Consider the following 25,964-nt stretch of genomic DNA (forward strand, 5'->3'; position numbering starts at 1 on the left):
TTATGCTTGTGCTGGCATTAGTGTAATTACTACTGTGTAGATTTCCCCCTGAAGCATAAATCATAAAGGCATACAAATATACTAACTCGTCCACTGTGTTTTATTCTTTCTTATTTAAAATATCACACCTGTGTAACTGTCCCTCCTTACACAAAGGTACATTTTTCACCAACATACTTTCCCGGTGGGGATAAATGTCAAGGAGATGCACAAAGGTGGTCACATCAGTCAGTTCAGCGGTCATTAATGTCTTCCTGTTTATTCTCTCATTTGATGATAGTAATGATGCATCACTGTAGTTGCTCCACACATACATGGTTATATGTCAGTTTTATGTGGAAGGTGCAAAATGAAACTATATATCCCTTATTATGAATCTCAATATGAAAATAACTTAATGCATCACTGGGGAAGTGGGATCAAATTTGCTTCAGTTGGCCAGCTACAGCCATTAACTTTGACCGTCATCAATCCCTGACATCACTGTCCATCAGCAAAACCCTGCTGCTCATGTGGAATAATAATAAAAGTGAAAACATGGATTTATTGATTTGATTGTATGAGCAAATAGCTGCTCAGTTTTAAGATGAAATGGAGCGGTTTATTTAGTTTTACAGAAAAATGTACAGATATTTAATTTTCAGAAGGTGCCGTTATTTGGATTTTAACAGGTTCTGTTTCAGTGTTTATTAACTGAGGATTAGCAGCCAGTCCTGCCCAATTTTGCCTGACATAGAAAGCATGACTGCTGTTTTTTTTCTTGCATGTTCTGCAATAATCTGTGATTCAGACTTCAAAGCAGAGGTACAAAAAGTCCATGCATGAACTGTGGGTAGAATTCAATGCCACTTCCAAGCTCATTTCTATTCTGATAAGGCTTGTTTACGTATTTACTGACTGAACGTTCACTGTGAACCCACAGGCACCCCCCTCACAAGTTCACGGTTGAATTCTTCGCACTCCTGATGTTCTAAAAATACCTTTTTACGTCACAACTGCTCAGATTCATCATCACATCTTCTCCTCTCACGTGAGATATTTCTGTCACTAAATTAAAAATACCCCTGCTGTGACAGGCTTTTGACAGAGGGCATGTACTCCAGCTGATTCTTATCTAATTTGGTTTTTACTTTGGGCCTTTGTCAGATGTCTGCCCTCTGCAGATGAGAGCAGCCTGCACTTTCATCTCCACTTTAGTTGTTCTTCTGTCTGTTATTTTAAGAAAGTGTGCAATGGATTAGTTCACCCCCCTGAAAAGCCTTTGGATTAAGAGGTGTGGAGGATGATGGAGAAGAGGATGAAGGGTGGAGAGTCAGAAGGGGAATGAGAAAGAGGAAGTGGTGTAAAGAAAAAGGGAAAAAATTAACAGCGCAAAGCCATCTTTCCTGTTGGTGTTGGGTAGTCAACATCTGTGAAGCTTCAGGTGCAACAGTTTGTGTTGTGTGCTGTTACGTGTTGTTTGTCATATTTCTGCTGACTCCTCTGGAAAACGCTAAAACTGACTCGCTGTTGCTATGCGACTGTTTAAAACTGTTTCAAGCCAGTTTTGAACCCCAGCAATCCTTGCTGGAAAAATGCAATGCTGAAATCTTCAAAACCATCAGTACCCTGCATGCTGAGGCTGAATGTTAAATGTGTGAATACCAAATAGTGCTGTCAAGATACTTTGACTTTCTATTACAAACAAAGAAGAAAGAAAATTGGTGCAGGGTCATTTCATATACAGTCAATCCAATCTAGAAAAAGTTCCCACATCTTCAAAGTCAGCTGGGGTTTTGGTACAATAACTTTTGGACATTTAATGAAGCCATGTGAAATTTACTTTCATATAACGAATGAAAAAATGGTTTCAAATGCAAACATAAAATGCAGAACTTGTGAACCCGAATTTCCCTTCCATAAGCTACATTAAATGCAGCATGACAGAGAAAACCACACAACCTCTCCAAACATTCATCACCAGACCTTTCACAATTCAATGATATTTCCATTTAATTTTACAGGGGCAATGTAATATTTCCAGTACAGAGAATCAGGTTTGTAGTATCATTTTTAGGCCTAGACTATGTTAAAACAAAATACACACACAATACTGGATTGGTTCAATAATTTACACTAGGGCTGCAGCTATTGATTATTTTAGTAACTGAGTAAGCTATTGATTATTCCATCAATTGTTTAAATATTCAGATAGGAAATACTTTTTCTTATTAATGAATGAAGAATGAACTGCTTCTAAGTTTTGACTCTTGCAACATTTTAAAGTTTAACTTCAAATCTGTCAAAATAAACCTAAACCCTTTGATTGTATGTATATTGAAATAATTATTTTTTTTTAAAGAAAACACTTTCTCAAATGCAAAAATATATCAATAATTTCAAGTACAGTAAAAGGTCAAATCAGATTAGATAAGATATACATATAATCTAAATAAGGCATAAAAAATGTATCTTTACTCTGTCTTTATGGGAGGCTTTGTGATTTAATATGAGACAAGTTTTTGGCGTAGACATTGATGTTAATATTAATAATAATTCAGTGTCCAACTTCACAACCTTCAGGTTAGTGGCTAATAGTTTGATGGCCCATGTACATTCTTGTTGGCTTTTGAAATTAATGTGGTCTAGCACATCCTGTGCCTTTAGACTCACCCCTGTTTGCTGCAGGTATCGCTTCCATGTAAAATATACCTGACCCATCCTTCAAATTTGGGGTAATGAAGGATGCATTTGTCAGCTGCCTTTGGAGCAGCCTTCGAAGTGGGATAGCCTTCGTCGCCTGGCTGTGACGTAATCGGCCTTCAAATGCGGCCTCAGAATTGGGACACAGCTAGTGTTCATCAGTTAACTGGAAAAAGGTATTGCTACAGTTAGCTACAAATCTCTCCATTACTGGTATGCTATAAAATGACAACAGGTTGATTTCAGTGACAATGCTGCTGGCTGGTTCTGATATATTAATCCCTATAACTATTTAAAATATGGTTTTACAGTCACTGGTTAACGCTACAACTGCTGGTTTCGACATTCCTCGATCCTGCTAGCTATGCTAACAAGACGACTGCCCCAACTCTGACTTCAGGTTCGATCACCTGACAGCAAACACAACTGGACAAGCTAGGACAACTAAGTTAACTACTTTTAAATATTACAATAAACTCTATGAAATATGATTCCAGTAGAAGTTACGTAATTTAAGTGTCTTTGTGATAGACCAAGCAATAAAAGAAGGTCAGGCACAGGTTAAAGTCCAAAAAAAAGGTTTTTTATTTCACCCAAAAACAAACTTGGTTAAATTATACAAAAAAATCTCAACCTTGGGCCCATAAAAAAGGTCAAAGCAACCAAACTCTAGTTAAAAGCTAGCACAAAACAATACTACTACTACTAACTCTAACAAACTGATGTATCTAAATAGGACAAAGGGGAAGTTTAAATAGTAGCTGATTAGTCCACAAAGTCGTAAAAATGGATAGAACACACAAAAACCGGACTGAAACTAACATAACAAATTACATTCCCCCCCATGATCCAGAGTTGTGGTATGACCCAATTAGCAGGTCTCCATATAGGCTTGCTCCGCCCTTTTTCCCACTTCTTAGCTCATCAACCAAAGGACCCGGAGCAGCTGCCACTGAGGTAACTGAAAAAGTTACACATAACAAGTGTAGTGTTATGTGTAAGTAGCACTGAGATGTTTGATAGATATTACCCAATATGTGTGGCTGTAACTGCAGCCATCACAGTCTCTCCCAATTAAGGCCAAACTAAGAGCACTGATCTATTTAGTGTTAAATTTAATAATGATTCTCTGTCCCACTCACCACTATCTTTTTTGTTCTTCTTTTTTCTGTCCCAGAAGGATGATTCCTCTTCATTTCTGTGGCACGGCTTTTATTCTTGTTTGTTTATCCATGAGTCATGCATCCCAATTTCAAAAGGAGTAAGTCAAGTCAGCCGGGGCCCTCTTATGGAGCTCATACTTTAAGCTCCTGTAGCTTAAAGTTTCACAGCCCTTGGGGAACCCAACACCGACATGGGGCCTCTAGCTGTTACATGCTTTCCATGGTGATATGACCCTTGGAAGTTTACTCCAAATGCACTTTTTAAAAAAGTTTCCGTCAGTGAATCTTCAGAAAACAAAATATCTGGGGTACTAGACTTTCTTTGTTACTCACAGACATTAACTTGGTGGTATCTATTCCATAATGATCATGCCATTGTGGCACTTGCGGTAGTAGTAATGTGAATATTTCCTGTCTTTTAGAACTTTATTAGGGTATCAAAAAAATTGCAAAATATCATCTTTGCTGAGGGTTTATGGGAGGGGAAGCATACTGACCGAAGATAACAAAAGCATTTGTGAAGATTTGATGTTTTCAGTTTCGCTGCAACTGTCTTAAATTCAGTTGTTGAACTGTTAGATGCTGCTGCCTCTGCCAAAACAAGGTTTATACTTCTAAACAAGGTTCCACAAATCTCAGAATTACACCCTTGACTATAGAAAGATTTGCTGCCCTTTGATCACCTACTACTGTTGTGTTAGTTTTAGAGAGATGAAGAAAATCTCAGGCAAAAGGCCTGGGTAAGCTCAGATGAGCTAGTGTGTATCATGTGCTGTCCAACCACTTCTAGAGATAAGTGTTCATACTTTCTCACAGTGGTTACTCTTTAAGATGGAGCAAAAAGTCCGGGATCACAGGGAGCAGTGTGATTGAATTGTACAAATGGTGCACATGTTTAGGCAAGCTCTTCACGAAGCTATTTATGTTGCAGTCAGTAGTTCTAACAAAATATGATCAAAGCTGGTGTGCGCAGAATGAGAAAAGAGAGCTCTGAAGAAAAGTTCCGACCCTTCACATCGCAGCACACAAGGCCCACTGGTGCATTGAAGGGATGGAGAAAGTTTTCGGATATTAAAGGAAGTCCTGAGAAGGAAGAAGTCTTCACAAGGAGAGTGTGTGCGCGTGTTTGCTTGCATGTGTGTTAGCGAGTCTGGATTCAACAGTATGATGATTTTAGTGGCTGCAGTGTGTGGTGTCGTTGAATTGCAGTGCTGACTGGTGTTTTTATTACTGTGGAGGCTTCTTTTCACATTCGTAGTCAAAGTCGCTGCATTGAACTTATTCTGGGTGAGATCGGCAAGTAGTGGTGGCTGTAGCTAGGGAAGTAGTACAGGTCATCTGCTAATCAGGAGGTTGGAGGTTTGATCCCTGCCTGCTCCAGTCTCCAGTTTGGATGCATAAGTATCCTTGGGAAAGATAGTGATACCCAAGTAGTCCTCCAGTGCATTGATCAGAGTATGAATGGGTGAATGATGCATGTTGTATAAAACACTTTAGCTTTTTTCATACTCTAAGCACTTAATCTAAGAACCAGTTCATTTACTAAAACAGAACTATTGAATCTAACGCGTTGTTTGCCAAACGTATAGTTTTTAAACGATCTAACTCTTATTAAATTATTTTAGGTGTTAATGCGTGACTCCCTGAGGTGTTCTATGGTTCTACTACATCTATTGAGAACACAATGTTAGACACTCTAAGCTGAGGCTTAAAACCTGTCATCGAAGATAGCAGACAGAAAGGTTCTAATCTACATGACAGTAAACACAGCATTTCATAAAAATCGCATGCTTTGCTGTGACTCCAGAATGCTTCTTTCTCCTTAAATCTGATATTAAATCTATATTTAGAAAGTGCAGGTGATGGCGGGGAGTAGTGTAGTGATATTCTATGTGGGTCACCTTTTAAGGTCACTCATGCACACCGCCCAACAGCAAAGTCTTAGATGACGTGGGAGTTTCTGTTCTGCTGAAAACCAAGATACTCTTCGACACTATCCTCCATACTTGATAACACAGAGCTGCATTGGAAATGCATGAAAATATGCTGCATGCTTTGTTTTACTACACACAGAATAATGAAACTCTAAAGCCCGACTGATGATGGGATTTTTTTTTTTTTTAAATTTACATTATTTGCAGTTATTCTGTGTTGACCTGTGAGCTGCATGGGTTTCCCTTATGTGTTTTGCTTTGCCTGTCTCTTTGCAGAATTGTTTGTTTATTTGAAAAGATTCAGGTAGGAAAAACTGCTTTTCCACAGAAGAGAAGCATGAAATTAGCTGGTACCGTACATAACCAGGGAGGGCATTAACAGTTGGTGAGAAGTGCTGGCTAATGCAGGACTGTTGCTATTTATATCAGAATGTGGAAGAAGCTTTGGATGGAAGCTGGCTGAGCAAGACAAATTTATAGGCACTATCTATATGTCTTCAATTTTGAATGCAGAAAAGTATGGATGGAAAAAGATTCATTTGAAACACTGAATACTTTATCATGTGGGTTTTTCCCCCTTTTTTTAGGGGGCCAAGACTGCTACTACAGAAATTAGGCTTTGATATTGTTAGAGCTGAATGAAAGCAAATGGTAGAGATGCAGACGAATTGCGGGATGCTGATAACAGCATAAGAAGATGTATTTTCTTTGAGCACAAAAAGCATTCCCTTTGGTAAAAATGCTCCTTTGAGCAGAGTGAAGGAGCCCAACTCTTTAGTCACCATACATATCTACAACAGAATCGTCTTTTCTTCCCCTTTCTTGCTCTAACACGCAGACAAACAAATGGTATAGTGTCAAATTAAAGGACCAACCCTTGACCTCTACAGTGATGAGATCTACTCTAAGGGAGCATTTTGCTGGGTTTGCATATGCCCCTTCAGAGATCAGGATCACTTGCAAATCAATGCAAAATAGTTGTGAGTGATCACCTTTACCCTACGATGAAACATTTCTATTTCGATGTTTTCTTCCGGGATGATGGTGCTCCCCACCTAAAGGGCATGAAGGGTAACAGAGTGGTTTGCTGACTAGTAAAAGTCATCATGTATCAACACACATGAGAGCTGTGAGGAAGCCTTCTCTGCCACCAGTGATTTAAAAAATAAACTGGATGAGGGAATCCTTTGGAAGTGTGGTGTTCCTTCCTTCCAGTTCGAAAGACTTGCAGAATTGGTGTCAAGGTAGATTTAAGCATTTATGACGGCACCCAGTGGCCCAGAACCTTACTGAAACTCTTAATGCTGGATTTTCCTAGAACTTGTCACTCCTTTGCATCTCATCAGGACACCTGCTGTCTCAGATCTTTCATATCCACCACTTTCTTCACTTTTTCTCTCCTTTCCAGCAACATTATTCTCACTGCAATAACAGAACTGAAGGTCATGGTTCTTTCACTCCCTAGTCTGGCTTTTGGTGATGTCCTTGGATCAAAGGGTGGAACATTAGTTGATGTCAGATACAGATATATATGTATTCAATACTCTGGTTCTCTCAGTTGGCAACTACCATGTGATGTGTGTTTGTGGTATAGATTCTGCCCCGTGTGTCATAACAGGCTTAAAGCTACAACCTTTTTGACACGTGTAAAGGATCAAATGCCTGTTTAAAGTACTCCTAATGACAAGCCCACTAAGAATTATAGCCAGCTCTGCAGTTTCTTCCGGCTCTGCAGATTCATTTAACATTTTCCACTGTTTTGGATTTGCTGTCAGCAGCTTTAGGCTACTATTTTGGTTCACTCTCCTGGTGCTCATCAGCATAATTCCCAGATGCACTGGCAGCTGTCTTCCAACAAACAAGCTCTGGCAAACGACACACTACCTGCACAGTAACAAACAGCTACACAGTGAAGCATCCGGTTAAAAGGAGACAACTTCTCTCTGGGGTTAATTGAGATAAAGCTAAAAGTGCGGAATTTTCCATTTAACCAGAGCTCCTAGAGGAATGCTTGTTGCCCCTTGCCTGCTGAATGTGTAAACTGTCTGGGCTCCTGGCTCGCCATTTTGACATTTCAGGATAATAAGTCAAAAATTGTGCCTTCTGTTGGCTGGGATGCTCGCAAGTGTCAAAAATAATTACCGCCAGTAATCAAAAGCAGACAAAACAATTACACGCTTTAAGTTTAACAAGCTTGATGTGCTCGTGCATGGACGCGCGCGCGCTCTATCCGTGTCAAATGCCCTTGCCTGCGTCGTGCAGCTCGTTACGTTTGATCCACGCGGGGCTCCTGCGCTTCCACACGGCACAGACGCGCAGAGCGGACAGGCAAGCGCTGCTGCTGCTCATGCTGCTGCTGATTCCACGGGGGGAGGGGGGACTCGACTCGTCACAGTCCCCATCCAGTCACGCTGACACGGTGTGGGATTCCTTCACTCCTCGATCAGGGATGCGCATCTGGACCGGAGAGTGTCCAGGGGACAATTACGCGTCAAAGCGCTCCACTGTACCTCTTCTTGTCGTCCTGCCCCCGCAGAGGAAATAAACACGTCGGCTGAGGACAGTTTGGCTATTTTGTTTTTTTTTTTAACACAATGGCAGGCGCAAAGTGCCTTCTGAAGACGCCGAGGTAAGACGTCTTAATTATAGTAGCTTTAAAGAAAAATAACACGTCGACGAGCGCATATTCCAAAACGAAATCCTGTCTGTGCAGCAACTGATTTGAGAGAATGTTGTTCAGACTTTGTGGTGTTTTTCTTTCACTCGAGTGGAACTTTAATGTTTTTTGGGGGGGTTCGCACAGAATTTTAATGTGATATTTTCGGATATGGGGTTTTAGGTAGTTTAAGTCTACCTACAACATGTGCCAGTGCGGCGTGTAATTTGTTGTATAGGCTACAGATGTACAACGTGAGGATTTCAGTGCTGTGCAGAGTGCTTGTTTACTGTGAGGGGGAAAAAACGCACTAAATCCATGCAGTGTGACACCAGAGCTGCTTTCAGAGAAGGCGATTGGCTATTGCCAGTGCTCTGCCGTTAATAAGGTGTTTTACCCAGCCTGGCTTAGTTGATAGAAATGTCTGACAGTGGCAGCAGTCACGTTTCCAAATGTATTTATTTTTGTTTTTTTGCCCCTTCTTGGTAAGTTTTAATCTTCTGCTTTATGTAGATCTATGCTGAAATTGAAGGCTCGTGCAGTCTATAGACCTTAATTTGCCACGCTGGTTATTTTTAGTTGTGGAATCTCAAAGATAACGTCAAAAGTTATCAGCTTGTGGACCAGTAAACTGGCCCGCTCGTCCCTGAGCATGAAATCCTCAATCGTACAAGCTTTCATAGTGAATTACAGCAGCAGACCCGGGGAGGGTGACGTGTCTTAAAACCAGACATTGCAGGGGGTTAATTGTGTCCTCACTTCAGGCTGATGCCTGTTGGTTACCTCGGGCCCGGGAGCACCAAACTGTCAGTCATCACCGTGTCGTGATGGAGAGGTCGTTAGGTGCAAAGATTAGAAAGCAGGTCGCGCGTGACAAATAATTTTCCCCCGTCGTCTTCAGTTTTCTGTGAGAAACGCTCATCGTGTGCATGAAAACCATGGCGTTTTTCCATTTTCGTTTCTTTCCCTTTAAAAGCGTTTTCCCGCGTCCATTTTTCACCCTGCATCCATCTAGTTTTGTGCAAGCATCCAACAAATTCACCGCAGAATCATTGCCTGTGTGTGTGTGTGTGTGTGTGTGGAATGGGTGTTTTGATGTGCGCCTTGCAGACACAGCAGCCTATTTAAAGCACATCATATCCACTTATCTCCAGTACATTATTTTATCTTTTATTTTTTCCTAGTGGTTCAGGACATTGACAGCTAACCCATTTTTCTGGTGACAGTTTATTTACATCAGACATTTTCATTAACTGCATATACAGGATACAGTTGTGTGATTCCCCCGGGAAGGGGGGGGAGGACTTTGGAATCAGAATGCTTTTAATTTGCTTTGAAATATGTGGATTATAGAAAAAAACAGCTGTTCCTATTTAAATATGCATCCCCAGCCTCTTCATTTTCTAAATTGATCCTCATAGATGCCATTCCGGATAAGCTTCGATTTGGCTTATCTCAGTGAAAGCATGCATAGTGGATAATGACGCCTTTCTGAGATTTTGGAGTTTGCTGTGTTGTTTCGTCATGTTGTGCACTCTGACAGGCACGCCCATCACTACAGTTTGTCGAATAGTTTAGTCCTGCGCTCCAAATAAAGGTGACATGTTGTGATCCTTTCCTGCTGCTGCTTTCCAAGTCACATTTTTGGATCTGGCACAGAAGCTCTGATGTTTGGACGGTGCACTGCCATTGCTCCATGCTTGTTTGATATCAGTTTATTTCAGATAATGGAAACCACTTTAGAGGCTCATGAATACCATGAAAGCCTCCTGCTAAAAGCAACAAAGGTTTGGCTTTACATTTATGCAGAATGTATTTGTACATCTCATTCTGGGGGAGAAGACCACTTTTTTTCTTTTTTCTTTTTTAACAAATGATGCAATAAAAGGGTCTTGACATTCACAGACAATAAATAAATAATAAATCAACTTCAGTTATTCATGAGAAATGTCACTTTGGTTGGATATAAACTGTTACATTTTCTTGACTGTAGGATCAGGGCTCAGGCATGGGTAATGGCTTTGATCCTGTCTCGTTGGGTTATGAAGGGTCGAGCTGAAGTGAATGAAGTATTCGGTGCAGAATATTGAAATGCATCTCCCATCTGACAATAACTGTTTGCTTCAATAGATGAGTGTCCCAGCTTTACAGTTTGAGCAAATGTGACAGTCAATGGGCCGCTCCAGTAAGCCCAGATAACCGCTCTTTACCGATTCCAGATTTTTTTAAAAAGGGAAGTCTTTGACGAGAACTCGCTCTGACAAAGTCAACTCTGTGCCCTTTTGCCTTACAGTAACTTCCAGTCGTCTGCCATGTTTGAAGGCTCAGAGTCTATCGAGGTGGAGGGAGGCAGCACAGAGAGCGCAGTGCCATCGTCCATCAGCGCCTGTAAGAAGGTAAGACTGGGTGTTCAAAACCTGTCTTGATCATAGCATCTTGGGTATAACAGGATGGGGGGTTGCCTGTTTCTCAGCTCATGTTTCTGTGCACCTGTCTGTCATATTTGCCTTTCCATCAGTCTATATGTTTCTAGCAGTGCCAGAAATTTTCATTTCCTCCTCCTGGGTGCCAGTGACGCTCAGGGGTTGTGTAATAAGAGGAACAGTCAGGCCCCCCTGGGTCAGCCCAGTACATTTATCACATCCCAGTGCCACAGAGACAGGACGAGAAATAATACAGATCAGTGGGCTGAGGTGGTGGCTTAGATTGAATTTCCTTTCAAAGTGTACCGTAGATCTTTTGTGTGTGTGTGCCTGACTGTACATTATGTATGTGTGCTGGTGGAGTCTAATTAGCCTACTGCTCATGTTCTTAACTGACTTCCACCAAAGTGTCCTGTACAGACAGAAGGTGATATCTATCTTATAATTGGGCCTCTGGCTCCGCTGACCTGTGGCAGCAGCCTTTGATATTATCGCTCTCGGCGAGATCAGCTGACCCTGCGTCACTTTTACCTGGCTGAAGGCCTGCACAGATGGCCTGTTCCAGAGGGTGCAAGCATGGGGGGACATGGTTTGTCACTAAAAATAGTGAGAATGAACAACACAGTCACGTGTCAAAATAATTGCACAAGAATGCTATTAATGTATAAAATGTGATTTTTAACCTTTTATCTGCTGCACTTGAGCAGTACAAAACAATCTTCTTTTACAAATGAAAGATCACAGATGCATTTAATGAGGTCGATACCAATTACTGTCATAAGTAATAACTGAGAGGTTATTAAAACAGCTTGGCCAGCAGTTACAACACACCAGGTTATTACAGAGAAGAACATTATAAATAACCAGCTGTGACGTTTCATGAAAATATCACCTAAGGGAGGACACAATATCTGTGACTGCTTAGCTGACAGATTTCTGATGCCTAGCTGCGGACACTTAAACTGAAATAAATGTCCTAGAGAAAGGTCAATTGATCCCATCCTCTTAAAGGGAAAACACAGAGTGGCAGATGAAAGTGGATGGGTGACTCAAAGTGTGTGTGGTGGTGGTGGTGGGGTGTCATTCACTGTGTGCATTGGTGCATCTGAGTAGAGTTCATCTGTGTGCTTCAGGTTCTGTGCAGTAACAGTGTGCTGGACTCATCGGAGTACTGGCTGAGGAATGAAAAGGCTTTGTGCAGACTGGGCCTGCTGGATGACGACATGGAGGGCGGCTGCACCATGGTGAGTAGCATACGTGTTGGCAACAAAGTCTGACCACATCGGCTCTAGTGTTCAGTCTTTATGTTCAGAGATGGAAAGGAAACTGTTTGAAATTTAAGGCAGGAACGATGTGAAGGCCCATCTTCAGTCTGCTTCCACTGAGCTTGTCTTTAAAAACAGATATTTTACAGCAGGCTCGTGGTAGCTTCTTGTTGCTATTGAACTGAAAGGTTTTGCTCATAATCTACTCAAAAACTTTGAGTAGATGCAAACTGTGCAACTCTATTCTGCTTTCTGCTTTTGAAAGCTCACTTTAACGAGCAGGGTCTTTGATAATCATTCATCACTTTCAGTGACATTACGTCTGTCGCGTGAACACTTTTCGCACGTCATTTCAATTTACTGTTTTGTTCACTTTGTGAAATTGTAAATTAACAGAGTGAAAACACTGAGTGGAAGCCTTTTATTTTCCTTAGCGTCACTCTGTCTTATGAATTGCAAATCGAGTATGAAGTACATTCAGGATTTGCATCTGTCAGGGGCTAAAAGGCACTTAGTTCTTGTTCGGGAATGACCGGTGTTTGATCCTTCAAGCATATCAGTTCAATTTTACACCATCGTTGAAATGTGATATAAACTAGATCAACGCTCTTAATAAAATGCTTTACCCCGGAGTCTCACAATCTTTAATGTAGGTGGGACTCATTAAGGAAAGTAGCTGAAGTACACAATCTGTTCTCTCTAATAACACCAGCTGTTTCTCAATAAGAATGGCATATTCTTTCACGCTGTCACAGCCTAATAATAAGTCTACATTCAAGCCCCTCAGGGATAAAATCAAATTTCTTACCTTCAGCTGCAGATTATCTCTCAACTCCCTGCTTCTTGACTTTTTTTTAAAAAAAAAAAATCCCATTTATATGTAATCTACACATATTTACCAGGAGAATCCAAGCAACACTTCTAAATCACCGGTCACATCTTGCAGCCTCGTCTCATTGACTGCAGGACCAGCTCTATGGACCAAAAGCTGCTTTGCTTTCCACGTCTACAAGTTCTAATGATTCTGTCAGTTTATAGCACGCAGGTCATCTGCAGCGAGTTGTCATCAAGTTTTTATACATGATGTACACATTCAATGTCATATTCCGTCTGAATGGTGCTGCATCCCACAATCACATAAACGGACAGTTCCCTTGTGCAAAGTTGATGTTGGATTGCACAGATTTGTGAATAACAAAGCCAATATTTACGGGATTGACTGTCCAACATGCTCTGTCCACTGAATATTTCCAGTAGTTTTTGAAGTGGAATTTAATTTCCTGATGTGCATTTTCTGATGTGAGGAAGGGCAGTCGTAGAAAGTATCCCAAACTGATTCTCCCCAAATCATCCAGATTGTAGGTGTAAATGTTCTTAATGGTTAACATGATAAGTGCTACATCAGCATGTTAGAATCACTGATAATTACTATTATTTTATTATCGCCATGCTAAACTGCAGTGTCACAGACCTGCTGTGGATTTTTATCGTTTTATTGCTACTTCTGTTGCTCTCAGTTCACAGCACATTTTTGAGGTTAGCGTTGGGGGTAAAAGTGGGATTTGACAGGTGTGTCTGCAGTGAAACACAACTGACAACAGTAACAGGGTTTTAAGCCTTAGCTAACCAGTGCCATTGAACTTACTGCAGTTCATCCCCGCTACTGAATCAATACACGAGCAAGAGTTACTTTTAATTTCTATAATTATCTCTGTCACAGGCTAAGATGGTCAGTTTTATGTCGCTAATGTAAGTGGCAGTAAAACACCACTTAATAAGCAATAAAGTGCTTGCACATTGTTTTCCCCCATCCATAAAAGATGCCTCGAGTGCTTAGTAATCATTACCAAGGTAACAGGAATAGCAGTAATTTAGCAAAGAGCACCGTTCTCACACTCATGTCACACTTCGTAAGTGTGAGCAGCTGCATGCTGAATTGAATGTTCCTGCAACCACCCGACATGAGCTGCATTCTTGTAGATGATGTGCACAAGCTTCGAACAACTGTTTTGTCAGTTTTCTATTTCACTGAGATCCCGACATTCCTGTTTCACATACTGATCCTGCATTTTTCATCAAAAAGCCGTTTAAGGTCACCATCAATTTAAACCAACTTGCTTCAGTTTGGTTGTCTTTCACAAACAAAACATTTGAACAGCAGTTGGTTAGGGTTTCAGAGCTGTGTGTCTGAGATGATCCTATTATCTACTGGGGTTTTTGAGCTTTTGCCTTATAGGAATTACTTAGACATACACTGACCCGTTTTATTTAATTATTATTATCTTTGAGCATGTTTAATAATAAAAAATAATCCAAAGTAACAGAGTTGCAAGATTACGTAGGGGGAAAAAAAGGACAAGATGAAAAAATGTCTACTTTAAGTTTAATAGATTTATAGAGGGCTGATGATCTGTACATCGCTCAAAATGCACCTGTTATCCACTGGTTGCGCAATCGTGAAAAAATAAGTACACACATACAGCTTTCATAGGAGTTAAAAGGACAAGTGGCAGCCACTTTCTGCTAATCAGATGCACTTGAATCATCAGCAAGTGTGCGCGCCTCTATCAAATGAGAAAGTTTTGGCAGTTTCTGGGTCTGTAGCATCAATCCAGACACAAACTGCAACACAAGACAATCCAGGGGTGGATGTCGCAGCAAATTCACCTTAAGGTCAGACGGTGTAATGCTCAGAGCAAACGTAAAAAACCCCAAATGTGTTAAATATTAAAGTTCAAGACAGTACAATTAGAAAAAGACTGAACAAGAACAGCTTGTGCGGGAGGGTTGCCAGGAGAAAGTCTCTTCCTCTCTTAAAAGAAGATGGCAGCACAGCTTCGGTTGGCAAAGTCACATGTAAACTATAAGACCTCAGGAACAGTGTCTATTGGACAAATAAGATCAAAGTGAAAATGTTTGACCATAATGCATAGCGCCATGCTTGGCAAAAACCAACCACAGCATATCATCACAAACATCTCATACCAACTGTTAAGGTGGAGGGCTGATTATATTTTGCTGCCAAAGGATCTGGGTATCGCAAAATTACTGACCCAACCATAAACTTTGTACAGCAGATATGTCTCTGCTAAGGTTCTGAGTCATCCATTCAAGTTTCCTTGAAGACCTTTCGGCTCTTATCCAAGAAGCTTCTTCAGTTCTAAGAGCGATTGGTGGAGAGTCCCAGATTTTAAGCCCTATGGGAGTGTCCCCAAGTGGGTCCCAAGAGGACCCCTAATGATCCTCTACCTAGTTACACGAGCCAAGGTGTGAAAATGGGTGTGGGTCACAATCAGCCAAGGTTTCAGGTGAAACCTAGCCCCACACTATCATGTGATTTTTCTGAGGTCAAATGGCCCAGGTTGTGAGTGGGTGCTGAGGCTTCTGGGAAGGGATCTCAAAACTGGATTATAGATGGCAGACAGTTGGTGTCGTAAGCCACAGGCCTCTGTTCACAGTGGACATAGATGGCTTCTTTCACTCTTCTCAGATGATTTGAAAGAGGAGTCTGGGAGCATCTGGGAAGTCCAGATGCATTTCTTTCCAAGCTCCTTAGACTTTGCAGAGCAAAGTATTCAAATGTGAGGCTGTCTTTCTGACAGCGAAAACCTGGCCATAACTGAATCGTGCAACAGGACAATGAATCCAAGCACACCAGCAAATGGAGAAAAACAAGAATCAAGTTGCTGCAGTGGCCCAGTCAAAGTCCAAACCTCAACCTGATTGAAATGTGAAGAAAGCTTATATATGCATAAATGCCTGTAAACATCAATGAATTGAAGCAAATGATGTGAGGGACGGAGGGACTTTTTTTGCTTTCCATGAAAAGCTGTGTGTGACCAGCGCCAACATTAAAATAAAGACGACTCTGCAGAAGACTATTCTCCAGCTCCTACCTGAGTTTATAGTTTCTACCTAAGAATTATGCAAACAGTGTTAATTTTTCTTCCATATAACGTAAGCCCTAGCATCTTAATCTTCAGGTTTTGTATAAATAAGACGACGGCCATTTGTTTTCTTTACTCTACTGTTTTCTATGAATCAGAGGAAAACGTTAATACGACTGCAAACAGATGAGACCCATCCCCTTGGAGCAACGCTCTCGGACGACAACATGACAAATCGCTCTCGTGACTCTCAATTCGCTGTTCAGCTTTTCTGCAGCTTGCACAGAGAATCAGTCAAACTGGAATTTACAGTTAATGCCACCACGAAAGAACCACACGGATGAAAATGTACTTTTATATACAAATATATGTACAGTTTAAACCTTGATATCCAAAGGCCAACAAGTCTATTAGGTTAAGTTTTCTGAGGAATGATCGCTTGAGTGAGGGAAAGGGGGAAAAGCATCAGTGTTTGCGTGTTTAGGAACAGGAGTAGTCTAAAATAATGAGTGTGGAAGGCCAAAAACTGTGCGCTAAATAAAAGATAAAAGCTCTGGATTTTCTGTGTTTCGCTTCATAATCCACCTCTGGCTGCATCGCGTTGTCACCTTTGATCATTCACTCATGTTTTAATGCATGAAGTCACAGAGAAGTGTCATGTTGCTGCAATAGTCACACTGAATTTCATCACACCCCTGAGTGCTCTGACAAGATGAGCATTTTGAAGAGAAATGCAGCACCTAATTTTTTTCTCATTTGCGAGGCAAATTGTTGCTTAACCTCTGCGAATTTCTATTGTTCTATCTGCTACTTACATTTATTTACCTACATAATTTAAAACTAAGCTGTTCATAAAACTCCAGCAATAAAAGAAGAATTAGAAAGAACAGAAGTCCTTATATTTAAACTATTGTCGGCACTTTTCACATGCAGGAAATGTTTCCCAAACTGACACGAGAAGTTTAGGTTAGCCTTCAGAGCCTCTGCCGAACACTTTCCATTCCTCTCACCATCCATCTTCCCCTTTGAACTGCAGTCCATGTAGGAAAATGACCTATTCATCACAAGACTCAAACACTTCTCACTTGGGTAGTGTGTCGTGTCCTGACCTTTCTCTTCCTGGCAGAGAGAGAAGGGGGGGAACAGAATAAATATGCCATCGGCCACGGCAGCAGCGCTGACTTAGAGCAGGATTGGAGCAGGAAACAAAACCTCCTTCATCCAAGACTTAAACCACTTCTCGCAGTTTCTTCTTTAGACTGTCCCTCTTTTTGAGAGATTTTTGCCTGTGCTGCAAAGCTGTGGTCTAAAGTCCTATTTTTTTGTCTTTATATTGCATTGTGTGTCACTAAGTCTGAATATTTATAGTTGATGCGAAGATTAATTTGTCTGCTCAGGGGCCACAGTGCAGAGGCAATTGTTTTGAGAGACACTGTATTTCCAAAAGTATCTGCTCACCTGCCTTCAAACGCACATAAACTAGAGCGACATACCATTCTTAATCCATAGTGTGTTGGAAATCTAGTTTTTAGTGCATGTTTATTTAATATTGATCGTATAGTCTTAGTTCAACGTGTAGCTTGGACGTGGTCTTGTTTAAGTGATGTGTAGCTGTCTCTGGAGCTGGAAGCCAGTCTAATGTGCAGTAACACATTTGGGAGGTGTGTAATTTTATGCACTGGCTTAATACCGTGCGTTGGCTTTAGCACACTGACTTTGCAAATTTAAAACAATGCATTTTGAACGTGGACACACGCGTTTCTCTTAGCTTAGCAAGGTGACAATAGAGATAGTAAAAGCAGTGGAGGAGGGAAAAAAATATGAAAATAATGGCTAATAATGAAATTGCTTCAAAGCACTTACATTTACTGTAATGTCTTATTTAACAGATTTAATATTAGTATGACTGTGTTTCTGTGGCTGCGTACCAGAATGGATTTGGGGTTGGTGATAATAGGATTACATTTCTGGAGAGAGGAAATGGGAGTGTAACTGTACAACAGATGTAAATAGAAATAGCATTGATTAACGTCCTACGCACTCTCATCCAGTGATAAAGCCAAATCACTCTTTGCATTGCAAACTTTGTGATAAACTGTATTGTTAGCTCATCTCAGCACTTCTCCAAATGTGTAGACACAATTGAATGTATGCGTTTCAAAAACGGAAGCATCACCTACCCGGGGCCTTCAGAGACCTATAACCTACTCTTAGTCATTTTCACCTCAGTCCTTTAAGGTTTGAGATCACTTAAAAGATCCTACTGACATGTTTCCACCTGTATTTACTGAAAAATATGACCCTTTGGTGAATGTATGTATCTGTCAACCCAACTGACGTATATAGTAAGAAGAATCAGAAGAAAACTGCTGTATTTGTCGCCTTTCTGATTTCTTAGTTTTTTGCGTCACACTTAAATGTTTCAGATCATCAAACAGATTTTGACAAAGCTACTCAAACCTACCTGCCCTGTGTAAAAGAGCATTGTCCTGCCCTTGTCCTCTAAACCTAATGACTGGTTCTGCCAATCTTGGCAGCAAGAACTGCAGTCAAGACATTTTGTGTCACCTGGCAATGGTTTTAATTCAGCCACATTGGAGTGTTTCCGCATTTTCTGGTAGCGAGCAGAATTCATGGTTCCATGAATTACAGCCCAGGTCTTAAAGCAGCAAAGCAACCCCAGAACCATGTTTGCATGTTGGTGTGATGATCTGTTTATGAAATGCCGTGTTAGTTTTACAGCAGATGTAACAGGACTCAGGCGTTTCAAAAATTTTAGGGGTTGCCTTGTCAGTCTTAGGATCATCATTGGCAAATGTGAGACGGGTCTTTGTTTTTCTCATTGGGACTCTCCGTTGGAAGCCATTTTTGCTCAGTGTCCTTTTTTAATTGTTGAAGCACGCACTTTGACCTTAACTGTGACACGTGAGTCCTGCAGTTCTTTAATGTTCTGGCTTTTGTGACCTCCTGGATGAATTATCGATGCACTCCTGGAGTAATTTTGGTGGACCGCCCACTCCTGCGAAAGTTCACCACCTTTCCAAGTTTTCTCCATTTAAGGATAATGGCTCTCACTATAGTTCACTGGAGTCCCAAAGCCTCCAGATAACAGACTGATAGATGTCAGCTTTGTTTTTCCATCTGTTTCTTTAGATCATGCCTTTTTTTTTTTTTTTTTTTTTTTTTTTGAGTCTATTCACTTTGTCAGGTTCTATTTAAAGAATTTCATGATTCAACAGGTCTGGCAGTAATCAGGCCTGGGTGTGGAAAGCTAGCAGCTACCTTTTCATACAGTGTTTGTTTTTGGTTTTTCCTCTCAATAAATGAAATCATAATTTAAAAACTGAATTTTCTATTTACTCAAGTTATTACTGAAGTAAATTTGTTTGAGCTGAAACATGTAAGTGGCAAGCGAACAAATACTTTTTCACAACATTGTATGTAGCATTCTTTTAGCCTGGGGCGCTAAATTCAGCAGCTCACTGCCAAGCAGTGACCGTATAACACGGTGTGATTCAGCAATAGAAAGGCACAGCTGTTTAAAATTAACCTCTTTTTCACATCTGGATTTGAGAATAGTACATGTTGTTGCTTTGTTTGGTTTTTCTATTTTAAAGCTATATCTGATCACGCATATCAAATAGGAAGCGACTAAGCCTGGCCAGTCTCGGTGTGCAGCATGTGTTCTTTTCCTTTATGGCCTCGTGGACAGCTGATGTTATGCATTTTATAAACAGGTACTTAAATGTACGACCACAATTTCAGGCTGTTTATAATCATCAGTCTGTGTGAACAGCATGCCTGTCTGGTCTCAACACTAGCACAGTGTAGCTTGCAAAATTAATATGGCAGAGCCACTGAGCCTTGATGTTCTCCCCCCCTCCCTCAAAAACGTAGTTTGCATTCACTTACACTTAAAATGGATTATAATTAAAGTTGCCAGCTACCGAGATAAGTCAAAACACATTACAAGAAAGAAAGAAAGGAAGCTTGGGACCATGTCCATGTGTTTCCTTTTTTAAAAAAAAAAAAAAAAAATTACACCACCAGTGGAAACACAGGACATGCAAAATATACCTGCAGGACAACTGCATAAAAAGACCAAAGTAAATGTCTGACAAGTACTACTATTTATGTAGTATTATTTCAGTAATTAGTTCACGTTTGTGGAATTTATTGTTATTTTTTGGGGGGAGGGAAGATGAGGAGAAAGCGTAAATAGGGTTAAATGTTCAGGATATATGTATTTTAAGGCACGAGGAAAAAAAGAGCCACTCTTAAAGGAAAAAGAGGAGACAGCAGAACCAAGAGCAGCAGCTGTGTGTAGGAGGATCAGAGTAGAGAGGGGGGCTGCTTTGGAGGAACGAGGCTTTGATGGACAAAGGACGCAGAATGTTTGTAATGATGTCTTATATTGTCCATGTCTGTGCACATAATGTTGTATTGAAACTCTCTCTGTAAAGGCTCTGTTTGTTTGTGTTTGTGTGTGTGTGTGCGCACTAGTACAAAGGAAGAAATGTGCTTGCTTGACAGTTTGGCTAAATAGGATTTTATGCTTAAATAAGTCAGGACAATTGTACCCCTGTGCAGGATGTGTGCATGCCTGCAGAGTTGGGGTCATAGATGGACACTCACTATAAATCTAACTGTATCATACAGAAGCTGAAACTGTACAACTGCCCTGTGGACAGTTTCAGCATGTTGACAAGTATTCTGTGTTTAACATTTATTTAGTCTGTATCAGGCAATCCTCCGCTCATTCACACACTATATATTCCAATAGGCTCAAAATGGAGGGGTGATATGTTATGCTAGTGGTCATCAAACAGTTCTCTGTAAATGAGACATGTACCTAGGGATGGGTATCGAAAACCGGTTCTTGTTGAGAACCAGTTCCCACTGTTTCAATTCCTTGGTATTGTTTGCCATTTTTGCAAACGATTCCCTTATCGATTCCAGTCGCCCCGAATGACATCACCACGTTGCGGAGCGTCATTTACCTGGCAGGGAACACAGCAACTAAGCGGCACAAACACTCAAAAGTTTGGTTATACTTTACGAGAACAGATGACAACAGGGCAACTTGCAATACTTGCAAAGTAGATATTTCATTTAAGGGAGAAAACACTATGAATATGCAAAAGCATTTGCTCACAAAACACAAGATAACCTTAAATGAATGTCGTGATTTTAATTCCGCTCCGGACTCGTGAATCTCAACCCAGCATCAGTGGTAACGTTTGCACGTCCTCTCCCGTTAATGCGGCAGGTAAATAATCAACTAACAGTGCATATTATTAGCGTTAGTTAGCGCGATCTGCCTCATTACAAAACCTGCCATTACTGTGCATTTAGGTGACCATGATGAGAGAGACAGAGTCTGGCTGGCTCAGATGCTGGCAGTTGTCGCTGCAGTCTACCGGTAGCGTCTCCTTTCAGACCAGGATAGACGAATGTCACCGAGCAGTGACTAAGTTTGTGGTAAAAGGCTTGCACCCATTTGCCACAGCAGATGCCCCCAATTTTCGGTAAGTGAATGTGTTTAATTGTAGGCAGGGACATTACTGGATATTCTTGTGTAATTGCTACAGAATAATTTATGTTATACTTTGTTATTGCTACTGAAGAATATTTATTTTATTATTTTACATTTACAATTTTTTTTTTTTTTTCCTGGGGACCCTGTGACACCCCATTGAAGAGCCGTAGGCTGTGGATCTCTTAAGATCTCACTGTTGGGTTTGTAAGGCCATGTTACTCCTAAATTTCTATCTTGTTCAAAGAGAAGATATAAAACAAAGTTCTAAGCTAATCGACCTTAGTGTTCTCCTTTTTTAAAAAAAGAATCGAATCGTTAAACAGAATTGAAAATGGAATCGGAATCGTGAAAATCTTATCAATACCCATCCCTACATGTACCTGTATAAAGGTTAAATCAAAGAAAAATGTAATCTTTGATCAGCTACATCATAAAAAAGCCCCCAAAAAAGCCAATGGTCTGCTTGCCTGTTTGTTAAGCAGTATCAAACATTTCACAAGGTTAATTCCAAAAATAAATGCACAATTTAACACATGTTTGGCTTCAAAGTTCAGTATGTGACTTGTTTTTCCTTCAAGTCTGTTAAAACAAGGGCGAGGACATCTAGCACCCAAGCTTGATGGTAAAACTGAAATTTGTTTTCCTTCTCTAGTAAAGGTCATCTCTGACCGTTTTGGTGGTCTGTCAGCACAGGTGGTCAGAGTCACCCTGAGTTCCCACGCTGACTGTCTGGGCTGAAGCCGAGCACAGCTGTAAATTTTCACGGGTTGAGCACCTAGTGAAGCAAGAAAGCGTGGGGAGACGCTCAACGGCAGGTCTTAGCCAGAGTTCTGACACAAACACGAGCCTGCGTGTAGACGTGCACACCCTTAAAAAAAAATGTACAATTTATTTTCACAATACTCTTAAACCACACCGTTACTTTCTGCGAAACAGCTGTTTGATAGAAATGAGCCCCTTTGGCTTTTTGTTTTCTGAACGCTCTCGTTGCTTTCACTGTGTTGCTCCTGGTTCAGTTTGGTAGGTGGCAATCAGCTGGTGAAAGCAGCAGTCAAATCTCAGACGGAGAGGGAGTAAGTATTGATCTAAGACTCATGAGGTGGTCAGACACTCCAAATGAGTGTTAATATGCTCTGCGGCTGCTCGGCGGGCTCAATAAACCACTTCGAAGGTGATTATTGTAAATGTCAGCATGTCCAAGGTTTGTTACTCCATCAGTTAGTGGAACTTTAACCATGAACTTCCCTTAGAAAATGAATATAATTAGTGATAAGCTACTTTTATCTGTTAATCAGCCTCACTGCATATTTGAGTTAAGAGATTTGTACACATGTCATTCCTGATGCAACCCCAAATAGGTTTGTATCTCCTCCCAGGTTCAAGCTGAGGATCTTTGACTTTCTAAGCAACCGTGTAAACCACTACACTATGAAGCCATAATGTAACTACTGATATAAAATATAAGTCAAAGCTTATAACCTCTTACTACTGGCTGTTGCTTAAAACTGGAGCCCATTATTCTTCATCACGTTCTAACATCAAACCATTTCTTATTCCTCTTTATCTCACCCACCTGGTCAGTCCTTCAGAGACGGGCTGACGCACCTGCGTGTTGTCCACTATGTCTGATAGAATCAGAGCATGTCCCTGCGCTTGTGTCACCATGAGACGGCTGAATGGTCCTCTCCTTTCCCAAATGTAGAACAACCTCCTCTCGACTCTCGCCGTCAGATAGTGTTAAATTGCTTCAGTCCCCTCTCAAGGTCACGAGTCTGGATCGCTCGTTTTGTTCTGCCTGTGGGTTGTGCGCAGGCGACGTGTTGGTAGACGGGTGGGAGATGTCGTGGTGGCTTTCTCTGGGAACATTTCCAAATAATCAGCACAAGCGAATACTGCTGAGACGTTCATAAGCTAGGGAACGGAACCGGCTGTTCATCCCGTGATGAGCAAGTGGACAGGAAGTGAAAAACTGCAGACACAAAACCAAACAAAGTGAAAGAAGTTAAAAAATCAATTATCAGCCTCATTTTTGGATCAGATTAGGTCCAGCATGTGGAAATATTTTTGTACTGGTGTGTAATCTAATGCCTAATGTGTATCTCACTGGCATTTAACAGCAATTGTGACAACAGAAAAGGTCGTCATCACGCCCTGTAAACTGATCTGAAAAGACGAGCAACTCGGCAAACTGCTTTCATTCCTCGCTGAGTAGATTGCTCTGATTATTTTGATAGCGAGCCAGCAAAGGAGAATGTTATAGGTGACACATGCGGCCCATGAAGGGCACCAGACGAACATAAATGAATGACTAAATATCCATCCATCCATAATTAAATAAAAATCCACCATCCTCATCAGGGTGCGACTGGAGAGACTTTTCATAGATTCTGTCATTGTCAGCTGCCATTGACTTCACATCTTTTCTGTTTGGCTGAATCTGTTTTCGAGCAGCATTTTTCATCCTATTAGCCTTCATAGTTTACAAATCATTGTTTGACTGGAGGATAGCAGATTGAAGGTGAGGGGGGAAATTGGCCTTTCTGAATGTGTCACATTATGCTTTTGGCTGAAGGATATTTTGACTGCTTCCATCTGACTTTGCAGACAGGTTTTTTTTTTGTTTTTTTTTTGTCACTGCCCTTTCTTTGAAAGTTACCAGTCTTTTGTTTCTTTTAACCCTACCATTTTCTTTGATGAAGAAGCCCTGACTGTGTTTTAGAGATGTGAGGATTTGCTTCTGCTCTTTTTCCTGTTGGAATATAAACTCATGAGTACAATGGCCTATTTATCGCAGCAGTTGTTGCTTCACTTTAACATCTGCAGCTAGAAAATGTGACATGATTTCCCACCAAAAATACCCAAAAAATACATGTGGATCTGTTGTGGCTTCTATACTTTGACATGACTTTCTGGGTCTAGATCTTCTTTAAGCAAACACCGATAAATGAGGAAAAGATGAAAGTCGTGAGGTGTGTGTGCCGTCTCACAACTGCTGTTTAAACGCCTAGCAGCAAATGCCAGGCACACCTCAGGAGGTTCAAAGGAAATTATTTCAAACGGTGATGGGCGTCAAAATTTGGTTATTTGAATCTATATTGTTTTTGCAGGTCTGTAGAGGAAAGAATGGGGTTAGCAGGTAGAGCGGACGTGGAGGTGGCGGCAGTGAAAGGGAGAGCTAGCGGTATTCTCTCCCCCCCACCCCCCAAGTTCACTGAGAGAAGAGAAGATACCACAGTAACTAAGAATGACTAAATTTAACGAGCAACCAACAGATGGTTAGATGTTAGACACTGTGACCTTTCATGATCCTAAAAAAAAATCAACAACAAGAGCCAAATTTTTTTAAAAATGAAAACAAACTAGACTTTGTGAGGACACAAAATATGCAAACCTTATGTTCAGTATTTGGTTCCACCACCTAATCCAACAATAGGTGCAACTGAATATGTCCAGTAACTGTGGATCAGTCCTTTGTTGGAGTTTTTGGCTTGTTCTCTGTATAAAACAGCTCACTGTACAGCTTCAGCTCTAGGATGTTGGTAGATTTCCTCACTCGAACTGCTTCCCTCAGGTCCTTTTATGTAATTTCTGTTTGATTACGGTCACGTTACAAAACGTTAACTTTATCCCCCTTATCCATCTTCTATAAAACCACTCGCATCCTCAGGGTGACTGTTTGCCGCATGACCCACTTTCTCTATTGCTTCAATTCATATCCTGACATTTTCATTTAGAGTTTGCTGCTACGATTCAGAATTCATTGTTCCATCAATCGTGGCGAGCAGCCCTGACCGAGATGTAGCGCAGTCAGCCCAACGCATGGCACGGACATAACCAGGTTTCCCCTTCTCCAAACAAACTGTTTGGAGGATTTTTATTTATTTATTTATTTTTTTGTCACATCCATCCACAAGACATTTTTTAACAACCCTCTGGTTTGCCACTATGACCTTTAAATGCAAACTGCAGACAGGCTGGACGATTCTGTCTGGAGAGCATTATGTTCTCCATGCAGGGCTGCAAGGAGGACATACAGGGCAGGAGTCAACAAGAGTTGCTTCCCTGGATTCCTTTGACCTCCCAAACTATTACACACCTTTCTCTTCAAGTGGCTTTTGTCGATCAAGCGCGGGGTCACCCTCCTCTTGAATTTCCTTCATTGTATTTCTCTGAAATTGCCTTTGTATTATAGTTATTACAGTAATGCACTCATATATACCCATCTGTTAAACAGAAACAGAACAGATCAGGCCAATAACTGAAAAATACTGGTTCTGATTTTACCTTGCTAATCCTGAATGTTTTCATACTTTCCATTAACAATGACAGATATATAATACTCGCTTTCTGAGTATCTAAAATTTCCTTCTCTTAAATTATGAAATCGTGATTGCATTGCAAACATATCGCTCTGC

General features: G+C 40.8%; 1 protein-coding gene across 2 annotated transcripts in view; it reads left to right on the forward strand.

Moving 5' to 3' along the window:
* The first annotated feature begins 8,093 nt into the window (after window positions 1-8,093).
* Window positions 8,094-25,964, forward strand: part of sphkap (SPHK1 interactor, AKAP domain containing) — a 30,063-nt gene continuing 12,192 nt past the window's right edge. For both annotated transcript variants that reach the window (XM_006799899.3, XM_006799901.3), the window contains exons 1-3: window positions 8,094-8,408; window positions 10,729-10,831; window positions 11,992-12,102. In XM_006799899.3, coding sequence (XP_006799962.2) covers window positions 8,374-8,408; window positions 10,729-10,831; window positions 11,992-12,102 — 249 coding nt within the window. In that variant the 5' untranslated portion in view covers window positions 8,094-8,373. The remainder of the gene's footprint in view (window positions 8,409-10,728; window positions 10,832-11,991; window positions 12,103-25,964) is intronic.

This window comes from Neolamprologus brichardi, chromosome 14, assembly GCF_056152115.1.
Source record: "Neolamprologus brichardi isolate AB-2024 chromosome 14, ASM5615211v1, whole genome shotgun sequence".
Taxonomy (NCBI): Eukaryota; Metazoa; Chordata; class Actinopteri; order Cichliformes; family Cichlidae; genus Neolamprologus; species Neolamprologus brichardi.